At 34.1% G+C, this 17,932-nt stretch overlaps 1 protein-coding gene across 7 annotated transcripts in view; it reads left to right on the top strand.

The window, feature by feature from the left end:
• The window catches only part of RhoGEF2 (Rho guanine nucleotide exchange factor 2), a 213,491-nt gene that overhangs the window by 132,672 nt on the left and 62,887 nt on the right, over window positions 1-17,932 (top strand). For all 7 annotated transcript variants that reach the window (XM_074182252.1, XM_074182254.1, XM_074182255.1 and 4 more), the window contains 2 exons: window positions 7,024-7,111; window positions 8,295-8,341. In XM_074182252.1, the coding sequence (XP_074038353.1) occupies window positions 7,024-7,111; window positions 8,295-8,341 (135 nt within the window). The remainder of the gene's footprint in view (window positions 1-7,023; window positions 7,112-8,294; window positions 8,342-17,932) is intronic.

Here is a 17,932-nt window from a genome sequence, read left to right as displayed (position 1 = left end):
TTTCTTGCTTCCGTTAGAGGTTGAGTCTTGTTTGAAAATCATCAGTGTAAATTTATATAAATAAATTTAATAGTTTTATTTTGTGAAGACATTTTTCAGACAATAAAAATACGAAACTCTAATATTCCCCAAAGAATATTGCCAATGGTGTTCATGCAAACCTTTGACAATCATTAACATGGTGCTTTCCGGATTATATTAATATAATCCATTACCCAGTATTGCATTATGGAAAACAATGGAATTTCATTTACCCTCAAAGGATTAAGTAGGAGGAAAATTATACAGGTACAATTGAAATGTATATTCTGGAACATATATACCTAATATCCACATTAATTTCTCAGTAGCTTCGAAATATTTAGATAGTCGTGATGTCGTTTGTATTTAGTTCAAAAAGTTCGGATAAAATCAAAAGAGTGACAACCAAAGTTGATAAGTTCATACGGTAAGGCAGCTATTTGACTCGTGCTTCAACTTCTGGAAACTGTCCGGAAATAGACATTAGTAACGGGCGTTTTCAGACAAAATCAGCCATATTGCACCATACGAAAAAGGATTAAATTATATGCATCGTAAAAGAACCAATGAATTTTTGGGAATGAAAGGTTTTGCCTTTCTACTTCTTCATTTTTCACAAAAAATGTGAATGATATCTGATTCAATTTCAAAACGAATTTTGGGATTACAAACTGAACAGAGTACAATTCAGTTATAATATAAAAGTATTTGTTTCGAAAGTATTTTCCTTTGGTGTGATTCAATGTTTATACGAAAGTAATTGTTTCGAGAGAGCTTTTCTTTCAGTTTGTGTCTGAAAGTTACTTCTTTGCATGATCTACACATCTTTGTGTAGAGTTAATATTTGAAATGGATTGCTTCCTCCCTTCATTTGGAAGAATTCCACATTTTCTTGTCCGAAGATGGAGAAGTAGATAGCCAAAATCTTTCTTGTTGGTTACGACGCATGAAGAAATGTAGAGAAAATGATAATGTTTTAAGAGCTATACCGAATAGAATTTGAACGACAAAACTAGTAGATAGTTACTTAATCGACAGGGATCAAAATGACTTATTTTTAGACCATTCACAAAGAGTGGAATTCGTTTGATCACAAACTGAAAATTTCGTAGGACTGGTAATTTTTTTTAAAGAACGAACCCAATTTCACACAACAGCAGTAAATTACTGTCGAAAAGTTGAGATTGATTTCAGGTAGATCTAATCTTGGTTGTACTGTCAAATATGAGTACATAAATTCTGAACGCAATGAAATGCGTTCAATAGCAATGAAACTAGTAAAATTTCATTTTGTAAGTTGTTGAAAATTGTGTTCGAACCTCAAAATCACTGTAAGAACTGGAATTCGTCAATAGCTGTTGAAAATCTATATAGTATTCTAGTAACACTTCGTGAGATTTTCAGTGAACAACTAAAAAACCGCGACAAGTATTTCAATACACAATAGCTTTCTCAGGCGTGTTTCGCTATACACCATCTTTCTCAAGCGTGTTCAACTATCAACACGCCTGATGAAGCTATTGTATAAACACGTGTTTCACTACACGATAGCTTTCTCATGTGTGTTCAACTATTAACAGGCCTGAGGAAGATGTGGTATAGACACGTGTCTCTCTATATTATAGCTTCCTCAGGCGCGTTTCGCTTTACACGACGCTTCTCATGCGTTTTCAACTATAACACGCCTGAGGAAGATATTGCATAAACACGTGTTTCACTACACAATAGCTTTCTCATGCGTGTTTAGCTATTAACACGCCTAAGGAAGCTATTGTATAAATACGTGTTTCACTACACAATACCTTTCTCAGGCGTGTTTCGCTATACACGATCTTTCTCAAGCGTGTTCAACTATCAACACGCCTGATGAAGCTATTGATTAAACACGTGTTTCACTACAGGATAGCTTTCTCATGTGTGTTCAACTATCAACAGGCCTGAGGAAGATGTGGTATAGACACGTGTCTCTCTATATTATAGCTTCCTCAGGCGCGTTTAGCTTTACACGACGCTTCTCATGCGTTTTCAACTATAACACGCCTGAGGAAGATATTGCACAAACACGTGTTTCACTATACAATAGCTTTCTCATGTGTGTTCAATTAATCACAGGCCTGAGGAATCTGTGGTATAGACACGTGTCTCTCTATATTATAGCTTCCTCAGGCGCGTTTCGCTTCACACGACGCTTCTCATGCGTTTTCAACTGTAACACGCCTGAGGAAGATGTTGTATAAATACGTGTTTCACTACACAAAAGCTTTCTCATGCCTGTTCAACTATTAACACGCCTGATGAAGCTATTGTATAAACTACACAATATCTTTCTCAGGCGTGTTTCGCTTTACACCATCTTTCTCATGCGTGTTCAACTATTAAAACGCCTGATGAAGCTATTGTATAAACGCGTGTTTCAATACACAATAGCTTTCACTATACAAATGCTTTCTCAGGCGTGTTCCACTGTGAAAACGCCTGTGGAAACTATTGTATAAACACGTGTTCACTATATAATGGCTTTCTCAGGCGTGTTCCACTATGAATATGCCTGAGAAAACTATTGTATAAACACGTGTTCAGTATATAATGGCTTTCTCTGTTGTGTTCCACTCAGGCGTATTTCGCTATATAATAGCTTTCTCAGGCGTGTTCCCCTATTAACACGCCCTATTAATAGAAAGCTGTTGTATGAACACGTGTTTCAATATAGAAATGCTTCCTCAAGCGTATTCCACTGTGAAACGCCTGAGAAATAAATTGTGTAGTGAAACATGTGTTTCGTTTCCAAAGCTATTTTCTAATAACTTATTTCGGTATCTCTTAACGCGAAGCAGAATATCGATAATTTGCTTTTTCGCGGGATCGCAGTAGGCTGGATTTAAGGCTGTCGCTCAGGCTAAGTATTGCGAAAAGTGCGGTCCATAAAGGTCTACGCCTGTACCAAAAATCAAATATCTGCTTTCAAAAATGACTAAAATACATCTACATCTTGAGAGTGTCAAAGTGTATAAGAAAATTCTCTGCATTTGAAACACACTCTGTACATCCATCACGTTTCATGATTTGAAAATTTACTATTAGATTTTTTTCGTGGCAATATTCCAATAATGCAAAAATCCAGACTTGGATGTTTGTGCTTGCATAGGTCGAGAGCCAAGAGTTGACAGTGTGATATTTGCCGAAACGATTCGGCCAAAATACATTTTTGCCAGATACCGATAATCAATCAGATTAGATAATTGCGAACCTCAAATATCCCAACAGTTCCATTCCCGATCGTGCTTCACATTTCGAACAACCAAAATGAATTAATAATGAACGGAATGTAGTTTAATTCAGAAAATAAAATCCTAGTGCTCGCGTGTGTTCCTAATCGTATTGCCATGTGGAGTTCGGATATTTTCGGAAAGGAAAAAAAGAAGAAAAAACTCGAGAAATCCAGGTGCGATTTTTTTTGTTGCCAGACAGGAAGGAATGTGTTCTTTCGAAGAAGCCTAGAAATAGATCAATAGTTAGCGTTTGTTTCTAGCCAAAGTTTCTTTCGAATGGATATTCTCAGGGTCGTATGAATGCTGCTGCACATGTGGTTTTGTTGTGTTGAAGAAATATGAACTTGTATAGAGTATAATGTAACAGTTTATTAGCATATATCAACTTGACTGCCAACTGCTTTTAGCGTTATTAATATTGCGACCGAGAATGACTTTTAAATGCGAAGAATAGATACAGGAAATTTTTACTGTGATTTGTAATATGAATTTCAACATTTAAATTTTGATTACATTCAGATTTCATAGACCATAATTAAAACACGGATGCATAATACAATCAATCGCGGTTACTGATTAATTTACTTGTACCAATTGATCGATTATCGTATATTAATTGACATTTCTATAACCTGAAAAGACAAGGTGTGTAGCCTTCAAGATAATTTTACATCACGCGATGCTGTTTCTCCAAGATTGTCACATAATAATATATTCATTTTGTATTGTAAGTTTTATATTTTTGGGAGAGGTTTTCGCTTTCTACTTCTCCATGTTTATAAAAAAAACCTGTGAGAATCTTCCGAAGAAAGAAAGCAAGCAGTTTCAAAATAAACTAATATAAAGATTGAATTACACGAAAGAAAAATTCTTACTGAAGAAAAATTTTCATATGAACACTGAATTATACAAAAAACAATTTTTCTTATTCAGTTGGTACTCCAAACATTCGCTATGGAGTTGAATCAGATATCATTCACAGGGTTGCTACACAATATAGTATATGATAGAGGTAAACACTTCACTTACGTGGAACACTCCCACCCTCAATGGCGGACATCGATGTTTCGGAATAGGACACTTGCCTTATTCAGCACCAATATGGATAGCACTAAAAAATGCCGCATTCAATTCATTCATAAAATTACGAATTTAAATCTGCTGTCATCGGTGACAGAAAGTAATGACATTCATTCGCTCATTTGATTTTTCCCAGCCATAGGAATCTTGCGTTTTAACCAAGTAACAATGTATCCTGAAAATTTATGAATATTTTTTCTTCTTCTACATTTGCCTAATCGGTATTTTCAGCGATTGCTTCCTTTATCAAAGAAGAAGAGAACATAATTATTAATTAAAACATTTTAATGTTCATTTGGGATTTCTAATTGTATCTAATATGTCACCAAGCTTTTGGAATATTGTACACTTTCGTATCTTGGAGAATACTGAACAATTTCCAGGAGTGAAAATGAATGACACATATCCAGTTTATTTCGTATGTTGTATGAATGTTCGTTTTCATTGATGTACCACATCAACTTGGTGAAGTTAACACGTCAGTTTTTTTATATTTGTTTACGTCATTGGCAGTTTCATCTTTATAATACCAGAAATAAAAATACGCTCAGGCGGCCCAAATATCGCTTTGATAAGACAGCTATAGGAACTGACTAAATATAAAGCTGTACCATAACTCGCCAGATGAAATAAAAACTTTCAACTTCCCTAGGTAGTTTTTCACCAAAATACCTACTTATTTTTCATGAATTTTTCAAAATCCATTTTTTAATTAATTTTTCTCGAAAATAGGAAGTGGTATTATTTAAACATCAACATTGAAGGGTACCTCTTGTACTACAAAAAATGAAAATATATCAAATATATTATGCATTTTAAGATTAATGAAGTGAAAAAATGGCATTTGAAAGAAATCAATAAAAAGTATGTGAATTGGTAAAAAATTGAATAGGTATTCAAAAAATGTACAAACGTCGTCTTTTGTTTGTCTAGCTGTTTGACAATTACGTCGCACTGCCGCTATATTGAATTTGAGAAAAACAGGCGCCATTTTGTTAGGAATGGCCACTTGTGTTATATCCTTGAAAAGTGTATTTTACATTTTGTTGGTCTAAAATAAGTATAATAAAATGACAGTTTTTAGATAGTTATCGATAGGAGTTACTCTATCTTATCTACTCACGAAAAAAAAAAAACAATATCCAAATTTATTATGTAATCAATCTAACTTAAGATATTTTCCGTCTGCCAAATTTTCAAAAAAGAAGATAAAAGTGAGATAAAAAATCACAGACCAATTTCTATCATATGCAACTTTTGTAAAGTGTTCGAGATGCTTCTTGAGAAGACAATCTATTGTCATGTCAGCAACATTATTAGCCCCAATCAATTTCATGAAAGGACGTTCAACCACCACCAATCTTGTAACAATCACTAAATGTATTGCAGAGGGTATTGATTGTCAGTCTCAGACAGCATTCGACAGACTTGACCATAATATCCTGCTCATCAAGCTTTCGACTTCTGGGTTATCCAATGAATTAATTACCTTCTTTAACTCGTATTTTTACAACCGTAAGCAGTACGTCCAACTCAAAGGCCTCAAGTCTATCGAATATAATATAGCCACATCTGGTGTACCACAAAGATCGAATCTAGGACCCCTACTGTTCAATATGTTCATTAATGATATCGGAGCTGACATTGATGTCAATTTCCTTTCATTACTAACAGCAGCTTATCTCATGTATGGATTCTTAGTTAGAAATACAAAAGACTTCGAAAAAGCTTCAACATATAAATTTCTTTATTTCATATATGCATCTGTCGTGTGGAGTCCCTACTATCAGGTTCATATAAATCAACTAGAAGTCCTACAGAGGCGCTTCCTAAATTATATGTCTTGAAGGCACGTATCCTACTATAGGAATACACTATTATGAATTGCTTGTAACTCACAATTTTTGTAGTCGCGAGGTAAGGCGTAAATATTATTTATTTCTTTTTATATTAAGGTCATAAACAATATCGTCACCTGCTCATAACTGTTACATTTGTTGAGTTGGGTTGCTAGACGGTCATCTAGGAATAGTGTCACATTTTATTTCAACACTCCGCGTATAAATATAATGAAACAATCTCCAATTTATACAATGTGCCATACCTCTAATTCTGTTAGTCATGTCCTAGATATATTCAACTGCCAGATTATAAAAATCAAAAGGTAACTGACAGTTCTGCTTTAATTTTTTATATAGATTCACAAATTATATTATGTAAGTAAATATTTGTAAATGCCACTGTTACTCCCTATTCTGTAATTGGGTTCATCCTGTAGAATAGTGTATGAAATAAATAAATAAATGAATAAAATATACTGAATGGAAATTATTAAAAAACATATAATTTTCTAGCATTTTATAAAACTCGTGAATTTTTGTTTTCTCCTAAGTTTTCCTCAATCATTTTTTCGTAGATTATGGATAAAATGATTCTTTAGCATTCGATAGTATTTTCTGTACTGTTATAAGATAAAATGTGATTTTAAATGGAAGAACAGCTTGAAAACTTCAGGTGAACTAAATAATTGCAGAATTTTAACTTCAAAATTCGCTTTGTTTATATGTTTGAAATCTCTATCAGTGCCGATGAACAATTCCTATCAGCCATAGCGTTTGTCGGCTATTCAGTAATCTTTTTTTTCTTTCCACAGTAGTACCATCCTTCCTGCAACCGGAAGCCAAAGGCGGGTGAACTCTAACATCAATAGATCGGAAAGCGTTAAAGAACAATCAGAAAAGGTAAGAAAAATTCCATGCTGATATAAAAAAAAATATATTTCGTTTCGTACATGACATGTCACAAAAATAAACTCTATTGAAAGATTTATGCAACAAATAAAAAGTTTTTGGGAAAGAAACGAAAAGTGAATTATCACAAAAGGAAATTCCCTGAATTCCCCTTGGAATGACAGGTACAACCACCAATTTTTTATAGGTTTGTGTTATATCGTTTGAAAGGTCTCTTCATTCTCTATTTAGAAATGTCATTGCTTTCAAGTTCATTACAACAATCAAGATAAAATAAATGAAAATCATGTGGTTACAGAAATTTGATAAAATACACTTAAAAACTAAAATGTAATGCAAAATGTAATGAAATGTACAATACGATGTATGGTTAACATTGAATGTAGTGGATGCCTGTTTACTCGATGTAGGTGGGTTTTCCTCAAACTCAAGCATCACATCTGAGTTTTTCTCTCATTGCATTGGCAGCTGCTTTTTTTATCTGCCCTCATGAACGTGCTCGCAAAATGCTTCTCTATTTTGCTTATTGTTTTTTGAGATATGGTCGGTAAATTAGGACATTTCTCATGAAATAGGAGAGCTACTTCCTATTGTGTTCGGGTTTTATCTCCGTAATCAATCATCTGTTATGCATTTCCGTTAATCTAACCATTTGTCAGACTTGAAGTTGACGAACTCTAAACTTAAACTACTGAGAACTAATGCTGTAACAGTACATTACAAACTGTTATCAATAAGAAATTTTCCATGAGGAATTGAATCTGTTACAAAAAACGAGTATAATAACAATTTGACAGGTTTTGCCAAAAAATTGTCGACCGCCTGTAACCTCACTTGAAAGAAACGACAATGAATGAAACGTTTCATATTGCACTCGAAACGAATGTTATCTCCAGTGGAAAAGCAAGAAGTTTATTATCATAAAAATCTGCTGGAGGATATATATTGAAAATTAAATTTTGCCTGACTTTGCATATAGGGCAAACATGTAGAACTTTCTGTGAACGAATGAAAGAGTACGTGTGCAGTGCCTAGTCATCAACCTGGTCTTCAGATATTCTCAAATTTGATTTCAACACTTTTCGTGATTACTATACTTCGATAATTTCTCTTTTACAATTCAACATTATTTTCATTTGACTCACATTTGACATTGGATTTAATTTTTTTACAGAGGAAGCAGAGGAGAAACATCAGTGACCCCTCGCACAATACCACAAGGTGAGTTTTGTTATTTTCAATTGACGATATTTCCTTATAGGGAAACGCAATAGGATATCTAGTAGCTTCCATAAATCATTCAAGTAAAAAAATTGCTTTCGGGCTAGTTCATTCTAGCCGCAATAAATAATTCATTGCGAATGTTTTGATCGTAAATTCCTCGATTAGATAGATTAGAAATGGGCTGGGTGAAAATGATCAACTTGTAACTGAAAAACATTCTTTAGATTCGAGCCTGTTGCATTATTCAAGTGAATAGCTTGGTAAATGAAACGGTATGATCCGATTCTCAATCGGGGGCGCCTATAATCAAATAATTAACGGAATAATGAGTAGCAAACGGGTTTTCCACAATGGGAATGTTAAATTTATTGTTATACAGTGTGTAACAACGAAAACTTAACAGAGCCGTGTTTGAATATAAAAAGTAACATTTTTAAAAAAAGCTCGGACACGTCGATTTATAATTAAAGGGGACAACTTTCAGACTAATCAGATTTTTTGTAGTACGCACCCTCTCGGAGGGGTGCGTCCGACGACCCTTATTTAGATAGATAGATAAATTCTACAAAAAGGATTTGAAGCTTTATATCTTCTATTAATTATCTGCGAGCGCTTTCGACAGTTGGTAGTACTGTCATCTTCTAGGCACTCCTCAAACTGATATATATATATATATATATATATATATATATATTTACTGATTTTATGTATGAGTGAAAATAAATGCACTTTGTTGTTACATATAATTACATTATAGATTAAGTGAAACTTTGTCCACAAGATCAATCTTATGACAATAAAGTATATTCTCTCTCTCTCTCTCGCCGAATATTGTATTAGAAATCATAGTCAACCAGCAGTTGTCAGTTATATCAAATGAAGATTGACATGAATCTTTATATGAATGAATGTGCAATGAGAATATCATGAAAATGATCTATAAGAATATTTTTTTATTCAGTTCATAATTGACAGGTTTGACATAAATATAGCACATGACTCACCTCTCTTAGACATAATGATTTCTTCATTTCAATGTTTGTCTTGCAATCAAGTAGATAACAACTGTAGTCCAAACATGTGAATTTACTAGGAGGAGATAAAATTATCAAATAAATTTTCAGCTTGATTGTGTAACTTGACAACCGGTGTAATTCTTCTATTTTGTATTGCATATTGTCATTCTTTTGGCCTCCTTTTATAATTCACGTTTGCATAGTGAATTTACTCGTTAAATGTCGTAATAAATCTAATTGTTTTTCCTAACAGAAGAGTTGAACTCGAGCTGGCTTGTTATGTTTTATCAAAAAGGGAGAGAGAGAGAGTCGCTTGCTTTATAAATAGAAAATTGCGATGGCATAAAAGTGTTATGAGATACGAACTTATCGTTTTCATGTAAATCCAGTTAGCCTTGACTTCTTGCTGAATCACAATGCACAACTGAAACGAGTATTGGGCGATAGAAAACATATGGGGCGGATATTTTTTAGTTTTTCCTAAAGTGACACAAATAATTAATTCAGAAGATAAAGATTGCAACATTATGGAGCTGAGAAATAAAGATTTTGGCTTTTTAATTCTCCACCTTTGTACAAAAAATGTGGAACCTTCCGAAGAAAACAATTAATTTCAAAATAATCTCTTTAGAAAGATGCGTAAATTATGCAAGGAAGTAACCTTCCGACACATAGTAAAAGAAAAAGACCTCTCTAAACAACTTCTTTTATACGGACACTATCGGACCCGGTGAACGTCGTTCTGCCCGACAGTCAATGAATGAGCAAAATTAGGATTTTAAAATTGATACAAAATTATTAAGTATAATAAAATAAATGGTATTGGTATATAATAAAATGAATAGCAATTGGTTGTAAGAGTGCTCTTTTCAGTGAAACACCCTGTGAAATACATGTGAGCTACTATCATTTGCGTTTTATTATAACACGTCATTATTATCGCGGATGTTTTGCCTCTTTTTATTATTATTTTTATTGATAAAATTTTACATTTTAATACTCATTATCCTATTCCCGATGAAGACAAATTCAAAAACACAATCTCAAAAATTGGTCCAGCCGTTTGCGAGTCTTTTTATTATCATTATTATTGGTAAAATATCATATTTTAATGCTTATTATCCTACATTATCCTATTCCAGATGAAGGCAAATTCATAAACACAAAAATCATAAAAATTGGTGTAGGTTCTTGAGTTCTTTCAATATTCTTATTATTTTCATTGATGAAATATCATATTTCAATACTTATTATCCTATATTATCCTATTTCCGATGAAGACAAATCCAAAAACACAAAAATCATAAAAATTGGTCCAGCTGTTCTTGAGAGTTCTTTTATTATTATTCCTATTATTCCTATTGTTTTTCAATACTCATTATTCTATTCCCAACGAAGACAAATCCTTAAAAAGACAAATAAAAAAGAAAGCTGATTATTACTTTTCCACTAAGCCAAGTGGTGTATCGCTTGAACGGTGTACAGACTAGATTTTGTTTGTATGAACATAGAAATTAGGCAGTAACGAAAACGAAGAACAGACAAACGTTTACCGGTTGATAATTTGGTAAAAAAACTGCAAAAACATTGAATCCTCGACAGTGGGATCTCCGTCAGGAATAATATTCTGGCCACACCGACTTAGTTAGAGAATTCTTGGGAAAAATATAACGTTTTTCGTTCATGACCATAAAAAACGAATAAAAAACTTTTCAATCTTATGATTAGGGCCTTCTTTGACAAAAATTCAAATTGAGTACTACAGAGCTACTTTATGATACATATTTTTTACATGAACAATACGCGGTAATGCATTTTTTATCAGAGTATTTTGTTTTGCAAATGATAGCTTTAACTATTCACTAATAATGACGGCCTTGGTTCACCCGATTTGATAATGAAATATATGAAACGTTCATTAGAACGAACATACCGTGGTAATATGTTTCAAGAAATGCAGTATCTTGAAATTAAGTGTTTCAGGAAAATACTTGATGTTATTGAAATTCAAAAATTTCGCAGAAAGGAAACAAGTGATTGATATGTATTTTGACATCTGTCAAACGAGTAGATTACATTGTTTTATGCGAATTAATTCAAAATGGAAACCACAGGATGGATTACAACGTTTTTTTTGGAATATGCAATGTGCTTGTATTCTTGTTAGGAGAAATTATTGTCATTCAACAGTTTCAAGAAATAGTTTTTTACATACATGAACTTAGCGTTGCGGTTTCTACACTGGGATTTATCGGAACTTTAAATTATCTCACCAGAAAGTCGTCATTCTCATAATTGAAATATTGCGATATCGGAAAATCTCTCTGAAATGTAGCAAAAAGTCATGTCATGAAGGCGAATAATGAGAAAAAATGTCTTTTCCAAAAAATTCAAAAACGGCTTGGTAATATAATCTCCGGGAAAAATATACATCATGATCTATTTTTCTCTTGTGATACGGCATATTTAAATACGGCATATTTAAATTGCATTACATTTGAATCAATAGAACAAATTCTGCATCTCATTAACTAATTTCTTCCCCTATCGCAACCCCATAGCACCAATTGTTTTTAAGTGGATCACCCTATATTGTTTTGCATTCTCAGATGTTCCATGATGAGAAGATTTCAACAAAGTATAAAACATATTTTTGGGAAAGAAAGTTTTTGGCTGTCTACTACTCCATCTTGATACAAAAAAAAAGATGAGGGAATCTTCCAAAGAAAGGAAGGAAGTAATCAATTTGAAAATAAGTAACTCTATACATGGATGCGTAGATCATGCAAAGAAGTAACTTTCAGACACAAACTGAAAGAAAGTCCTCCTGAAACAGCTACTTTCATATAAATATTGAATTATACGGAAGAAAAACATTCTTTCGAAACAAATACTTCTATATGAACACTGAATTATACAGAAGATACTTTTCTCTACTCAGTTTGTATTTCAAACATTCGTTGTGGAATAAAAATCAGATATCATTCACATTCAAACAACTACCTCCATCTTTAGGTCAGGCCGTGCATGTGTCACTAGACATCAAAGTATGTGTAAGACATCAAAGTGTAAGCAGTGTATGACAAAAAATTAAAGTATAAGCATATGAACATTTCTCAAAATCATTTTTGCTCATGTTGAAATCATAAAAAATTCTATTGGATATTTTGCAAGCCATGAAATGATCGTCTATAAGCCTTGTGCAAATCAATGGATGGACAGAGAAAACAGAAAATTCCAACGCTGATGTTGAATAACTATCTTCTTGCACTTGGAACAATAGCGACCGAATTTCAATCGACCAAATGATTGAATCACCGAGATTAAAATCTCCCCAGTGTATGGCTAGTCTTATTTTCAGTCGTCAAGTACAACTATAGCGTTCTTAACCACAAGTTTCTGTTTGATTCACGTCACATGACTATTTTTATCAAAAAATCTTCATTTTAAATTAGTACTAAAACTGCTCGCGCAATACAAGCAAAATTTCTGCTAGCCGTCATTATTCAGCGCGTTACATTGTATTTATAGACATCTTTAACTGTGCCATAAAATGCGCCCATTCATTCATCGACTAATTCACTAGAGAGTTTTTCATTCATCAAAGTACGGATTTCGATCAATTCTGCTTTATTGCGCTTGCGCTTACGAAACTCGTCGTCCTCACATTCTTGACATAGTTATTTTGTTCCCGAAACATTACAGAAGTTGTATTACTTTTTTTTAAGTACCAGTTCCTCGAATGACACATTTTTAAATCTGTCAGCCAGTTGATAAATTTTGTTTGTTTGTTATTCTGATTGATAGAGTGATAATGCTTTGTCGGGTTAACGATGATTACATTCAGTTCATAGTTGGAAACTAATTTTATTTTATTTACAACTCTGCATAGTGTTTATTTATGAAACGTCAAGCTAAAATGAACAGTCTCGTAACTTCTGTAGAATAGAACTTCACACTTTCCGAAAAAGAGATGTTAAAATCAATGTTATTCGTTAGAAAAAAATGTTTCATTCTCCAGGAAGTACAACCCAAATTTTTTCATTCCAAAGACAAAGCGCATTATCAAAAATTACTGTGACGTCACTACCATACAACTCCCCCCTTCAAATCACGTTCCAAAGGGGTATGCTTTTTGTACATGAATTATTATACGACATAATTATTCAGTCAAATATATTTTTAACAAAGTCTTGCTTCTTCATTTTGGAACTAATACAAGAACACAGAAAAAAAAGAAGAACATTAAATTATGCAATATGAATGGGTTTTATGTTATTACCAAGTTCATATCAAATGTTAGTGACGTGATGACATTCGTTTTAACTCGATTTTGAGAATACTACTGACCAAAAATATAAAAAAAATGATGTGGTTTTCCCAATATTAGTGTAAAGATCCATTGTTTAAATGCTTTGTTGTTCTGGAATCTGTAGAGTAGGAAGGGTGAGTGTAGCAGTAAGTGAGCGTGGCACTAAGGCCACATGTGACCCATTGTACATCCTTCCCAGGAGTTGTCCTCCTAGGTCACCGTTCATCCTGTCCTTTCCAGGAAGGTGGAGAGACATCTCCTTCATATCGGCAGGTGCAAAGATTCATGGTTTCACTTGAATTTTACATTTTTTCATACCTTCAAACTGAAGTTGAAACCTTTCAATCATATCAAGGTTCGGATTTTCTGATGAGTTTTCAGTGAATTCAAAAAACTCTTCACGGTAAAAATAAATTGATTATAAAAGGTACTAAGCAGTTCTGCACTTTTTGGTATGTCTATGAGCTCTCTTAGCGATTGGGTGCTATTCTCCTCAATCGTCCTTTGATGGGCCTCTTTAATCTGGAGAACAGAAAAAGTCGCAGGAGGCCAAATCTGGTGAATACGATGGCTGAGGCATGTTGTTTTTGGCTAAAAAATTACCAACAAGCAATGACGAGTGAGCAGGTGCATTATCTTGATGCAAAAGCCATGACTTGTTTTCCCACAATACCGGAAGTTTCCTTCGTATTGTATCTCGCAAGCGGCGCATAACTTCAAGATAATACTCTTTATTGATTGTACGACCATGTGGCAAGAACTGCTGATGTACTACGCTACGACAATCGAAGAAAACAGTGAACAAAACCTTCAGATTTGATCGAACTTGGCATGTTTTTTTTGGTGTTGGCTCTTCTGGGCAGTTCCATTGGGACGATACCCATGATTCGTCACACTGTTCCGAAACTGTACACACCTCAGCAACTTTTGATGCTTTTAAAGCTCTGATCAGACCTTCTTTGGAGTATTGTTCTCATAGATGGAGCTCTGCCCCCAAACATACCCAGAAGTTGCAGGATTCCATCCATATCCATTATATTCCCAGTTTGAACAATGTTCATGATAAATGAATTTCGGACTCAGAAAACCCCTAAAATACTGCACGAATACTGTCCCTATTTTGAAAATTGCAAATGATTTATTTTTTTCCTATTTAAGTGAATCAGAAAACAATGACTGTCAATCCAGTTTCCTTCACATATTCTGTCATCAAAGAATTGCCGTTTTCACTCGCTGCCTCTTTGATGTAACCATTTCAAAAATTCTAGTCATTGTACGACAATATCACCCGCATATTACTGCTTCAAAATTTAGTTTCATAAACATTCAAAGAGTGTCCCGTCAAGAAGTAATCAAGTCAATTTAGATTAATCAACAACTCGTGATGGTGATGCTTTTTGGAGATCTATTACTAAATATACAATTCAAGACAGTTTATCGTATATACACGTCTCAATGAATACGCTCCTCAATCAGGAGTAATTTCTGCCAAAGTGAATGTCAGTCAACGTGTCTCGAAACGTGTGTGTTTTTGGCAAGCACAGCTGTTTTCATAACGGGCTAATTGGAAATTTTCGTACAGTTGCACCGCAAAAAGGAAATAATAATTTCAATAAAATAACACTTTTCAAGGTACGGTCCCTGTAATACTCAAAAACCTCGAGAAATACACATGAATTCCTTATCTTTATTGAAATATATACAAACTTCCTCCGATGTAAAAGAAGGCAGTGAGTACCAAAATTTCTAATGCCAAAGAGCGTTCAAAGTATTTTTGAAGCCATTGATAGAAACAGTGACCTTGAAGGATCTGGAAATAGTTTGGTAGGGTCAAAAACGTCAAAGGCATCATTCTGAAGTTTCAAGACGCTTTTTGGCGGTTTCTAGACGCTTTGGATGGTTTCAACAATTCTCAGGTTCGGTTTGAGTATCAGCCCTTGGTACAGGATCCGGGACATGGTCCAGCACTAACTCTCCACCAAATGACGTAACATGGCGCTATGACATATGATGTTAGTACAGCATTTGTCAACCTTGATTAAGTGAGATGGCGAACTGGCCTGTGTCGTCACTTGTCTGACTGAAGTGCCCGAACACCTGCAGGGAATACAGGTAACATGTTTGTGGAAAGGATGTCGCGAATTAAAAATACAATGAGATTGCAGTGGAATAAATGGACAAATCTGACGAATTACAACGCAGAGATGCATTTAGAATGACACGGTGCTCCAAACTGAATTACAACTACTGCCAAAGTCTGGATTAAACATTCAATGACCAGGTGAACAAACTAACAGACCATTTCGAACAACCCCACATGACCATCTGACAGTTCCATGTTGAGTAAAGATTAACGACTAAAAGATAGTTTTACCAGGATTGTCAAGGACAACTTCTGATGGTCACACAAGGATCAAACAAGGACGACTCGACGTAGGGTAGCGGAAGTTCTGAATGCTGTTGATGTCTTAAGTTTGAAACCTTTTTGCCAAATCTTCAAAATTTCTCCCTGATTTCGAAAATTATACTTTCACCTACGAGCGGAAACAAAAATAAAGTCACCATAAATGGGGAAAAATATTTTGGACAAAATATAACATTGTTGATATTCAAATCGTCTGGAAATGTATTCTAAACAGGAAAATGTAATTATTTTCTCGTTCATATGAGTAATAAACGTGATACCATAATTGTTGAAAACTAAGGTAACTAACCCACCCTGATCTAATAAACTATTTTATTGCGTTAACTCAAGTTGCATTAGGTTAGGTTTTGAAGTCTGATGAAGAATATACCATGGTGAACATTATTTTGCTCAATAAACAGTCGTTTTATTTTCCCAGAAATTTATCCATGCCCATTAACTAATAAATCAACCCAACTTACAGAACTGACGAGCTTATCAAACCAAACGAAAAATTAATGTTATGACTTGAAACGAAATTTTAGTTGCGTTTTTTTGTTGATAGAGGGAGGCGGACGCCCCAATCGCCCATTGCTACCTATACTTCTAGACCGACCCGCAGCTACAAGGAATTCGGTATATCCCGGGTGTTGCTGAAGGTTTTCTCGGTTTTTAATATAGTATTTTTCAACCAAAATTACTTTTTTAATCCTTTTCTGCCAGTCTTCGTCGGTAATATTAGATACTTCTTCTTCAATTAGCACTATTACCTTCTTATAAAATTTTGTATGCAGGCATGTTAGGCGTACACATTCTCGAACCATCAGTCCACCCTTTCGTAACTGTGTCGTGAGTGTCATACCAAATTTCGTCCAAATAGAAAATTTGCCGTAGTTCTTGTTTATATTTAGTTATTTGTTTTAAGTATTGTTACGCAATTCCACTATTCTTCTGCTTTCCATAACTGATTGACGTTTGTTTATTATTTCAAATCTTTCTTTATTCTATTCTGAAGAGTTTTGTCACAGCAGCTCACGTTATAGCCGGAATTATTCAATTTTTTCCTTATGATTTCAGTCGTAGGAATTTCATTGCTTTTGTAATAGTCGTATATTGTTTTTTTCAATGATTTTATTAGATGAACATCTTAAGGTTTTGGTAATCCTGTATCACATCGCGTCTTGCGTTCATAAGGTTTGTTTTTGACTATTGTACGTACAGTTGAGAAAGGAATTTCGGTCAAATCTGATGTTGCCCTCGAAAGCAAACTTGAGATGTAGATTCTTATATACATTGAAACATACTCTCTGTGGTATCTCTTTTTCACATTGTTCACTATCGTTATTGGAATCACTACACTGGAAATAGTATGCGTTGTTATCACACTCGTTATTACTATCAGTACTTGTCTAAGGACGCCACATTTCAAACAGATAACAACAATTTTAAGTAATTATAACTACACCAAATATCGAATTTCAACACTCTAATCGCGATTAGTTCCTGAACTGAACATTGATGGCACGACAGCGATAACCATCCCTACATTCCCTGATTTCTGTTCGTTACCGTAATATGACTTCAAATTTAATGAATTTTATGACTCTTCATCCAATCATAAAACTCGGTTAATAAAAATTCTCCAATACGAACCTTCAATTCTACAGTCCACGTGGACTATTTTGCAGCTGGTTCAATTCTATGTATTGGTTTTTTTGGCCTTTCAGAGTGCCGCAGACTTTAAGTGTGCACAATTTCGTTTACTTCGACTATACCTAAATTTCAAGTATCTGAATTTTACCTAGTCACAGGGGCACGTGCCCCTGTGCCTCCCCAACTAGATCAGCCACTGGCAG

This window comes from Leptinotarsa decemlineata, unplaced genomic scaffold, assembly GCF_025532065.1.
Source record: "Leptinotarsa decemlineata unplaced genomic scaffold, Ldec_3_MD MMD2_tig00026328_RagTag_RagTag, whole genome shotgun sequence".
In the NCBI taxonomy this organism is placed as follows: Eukaryota; Metazoa; Arthropoda; class Insecta; order Coleoptera; family Chrysomelidae; genus Leptinotarsa; species Leptinotarsa decemlineata.
This window is presented reverse-complemented; position numbering and strand designations above follow the sequence as displayed.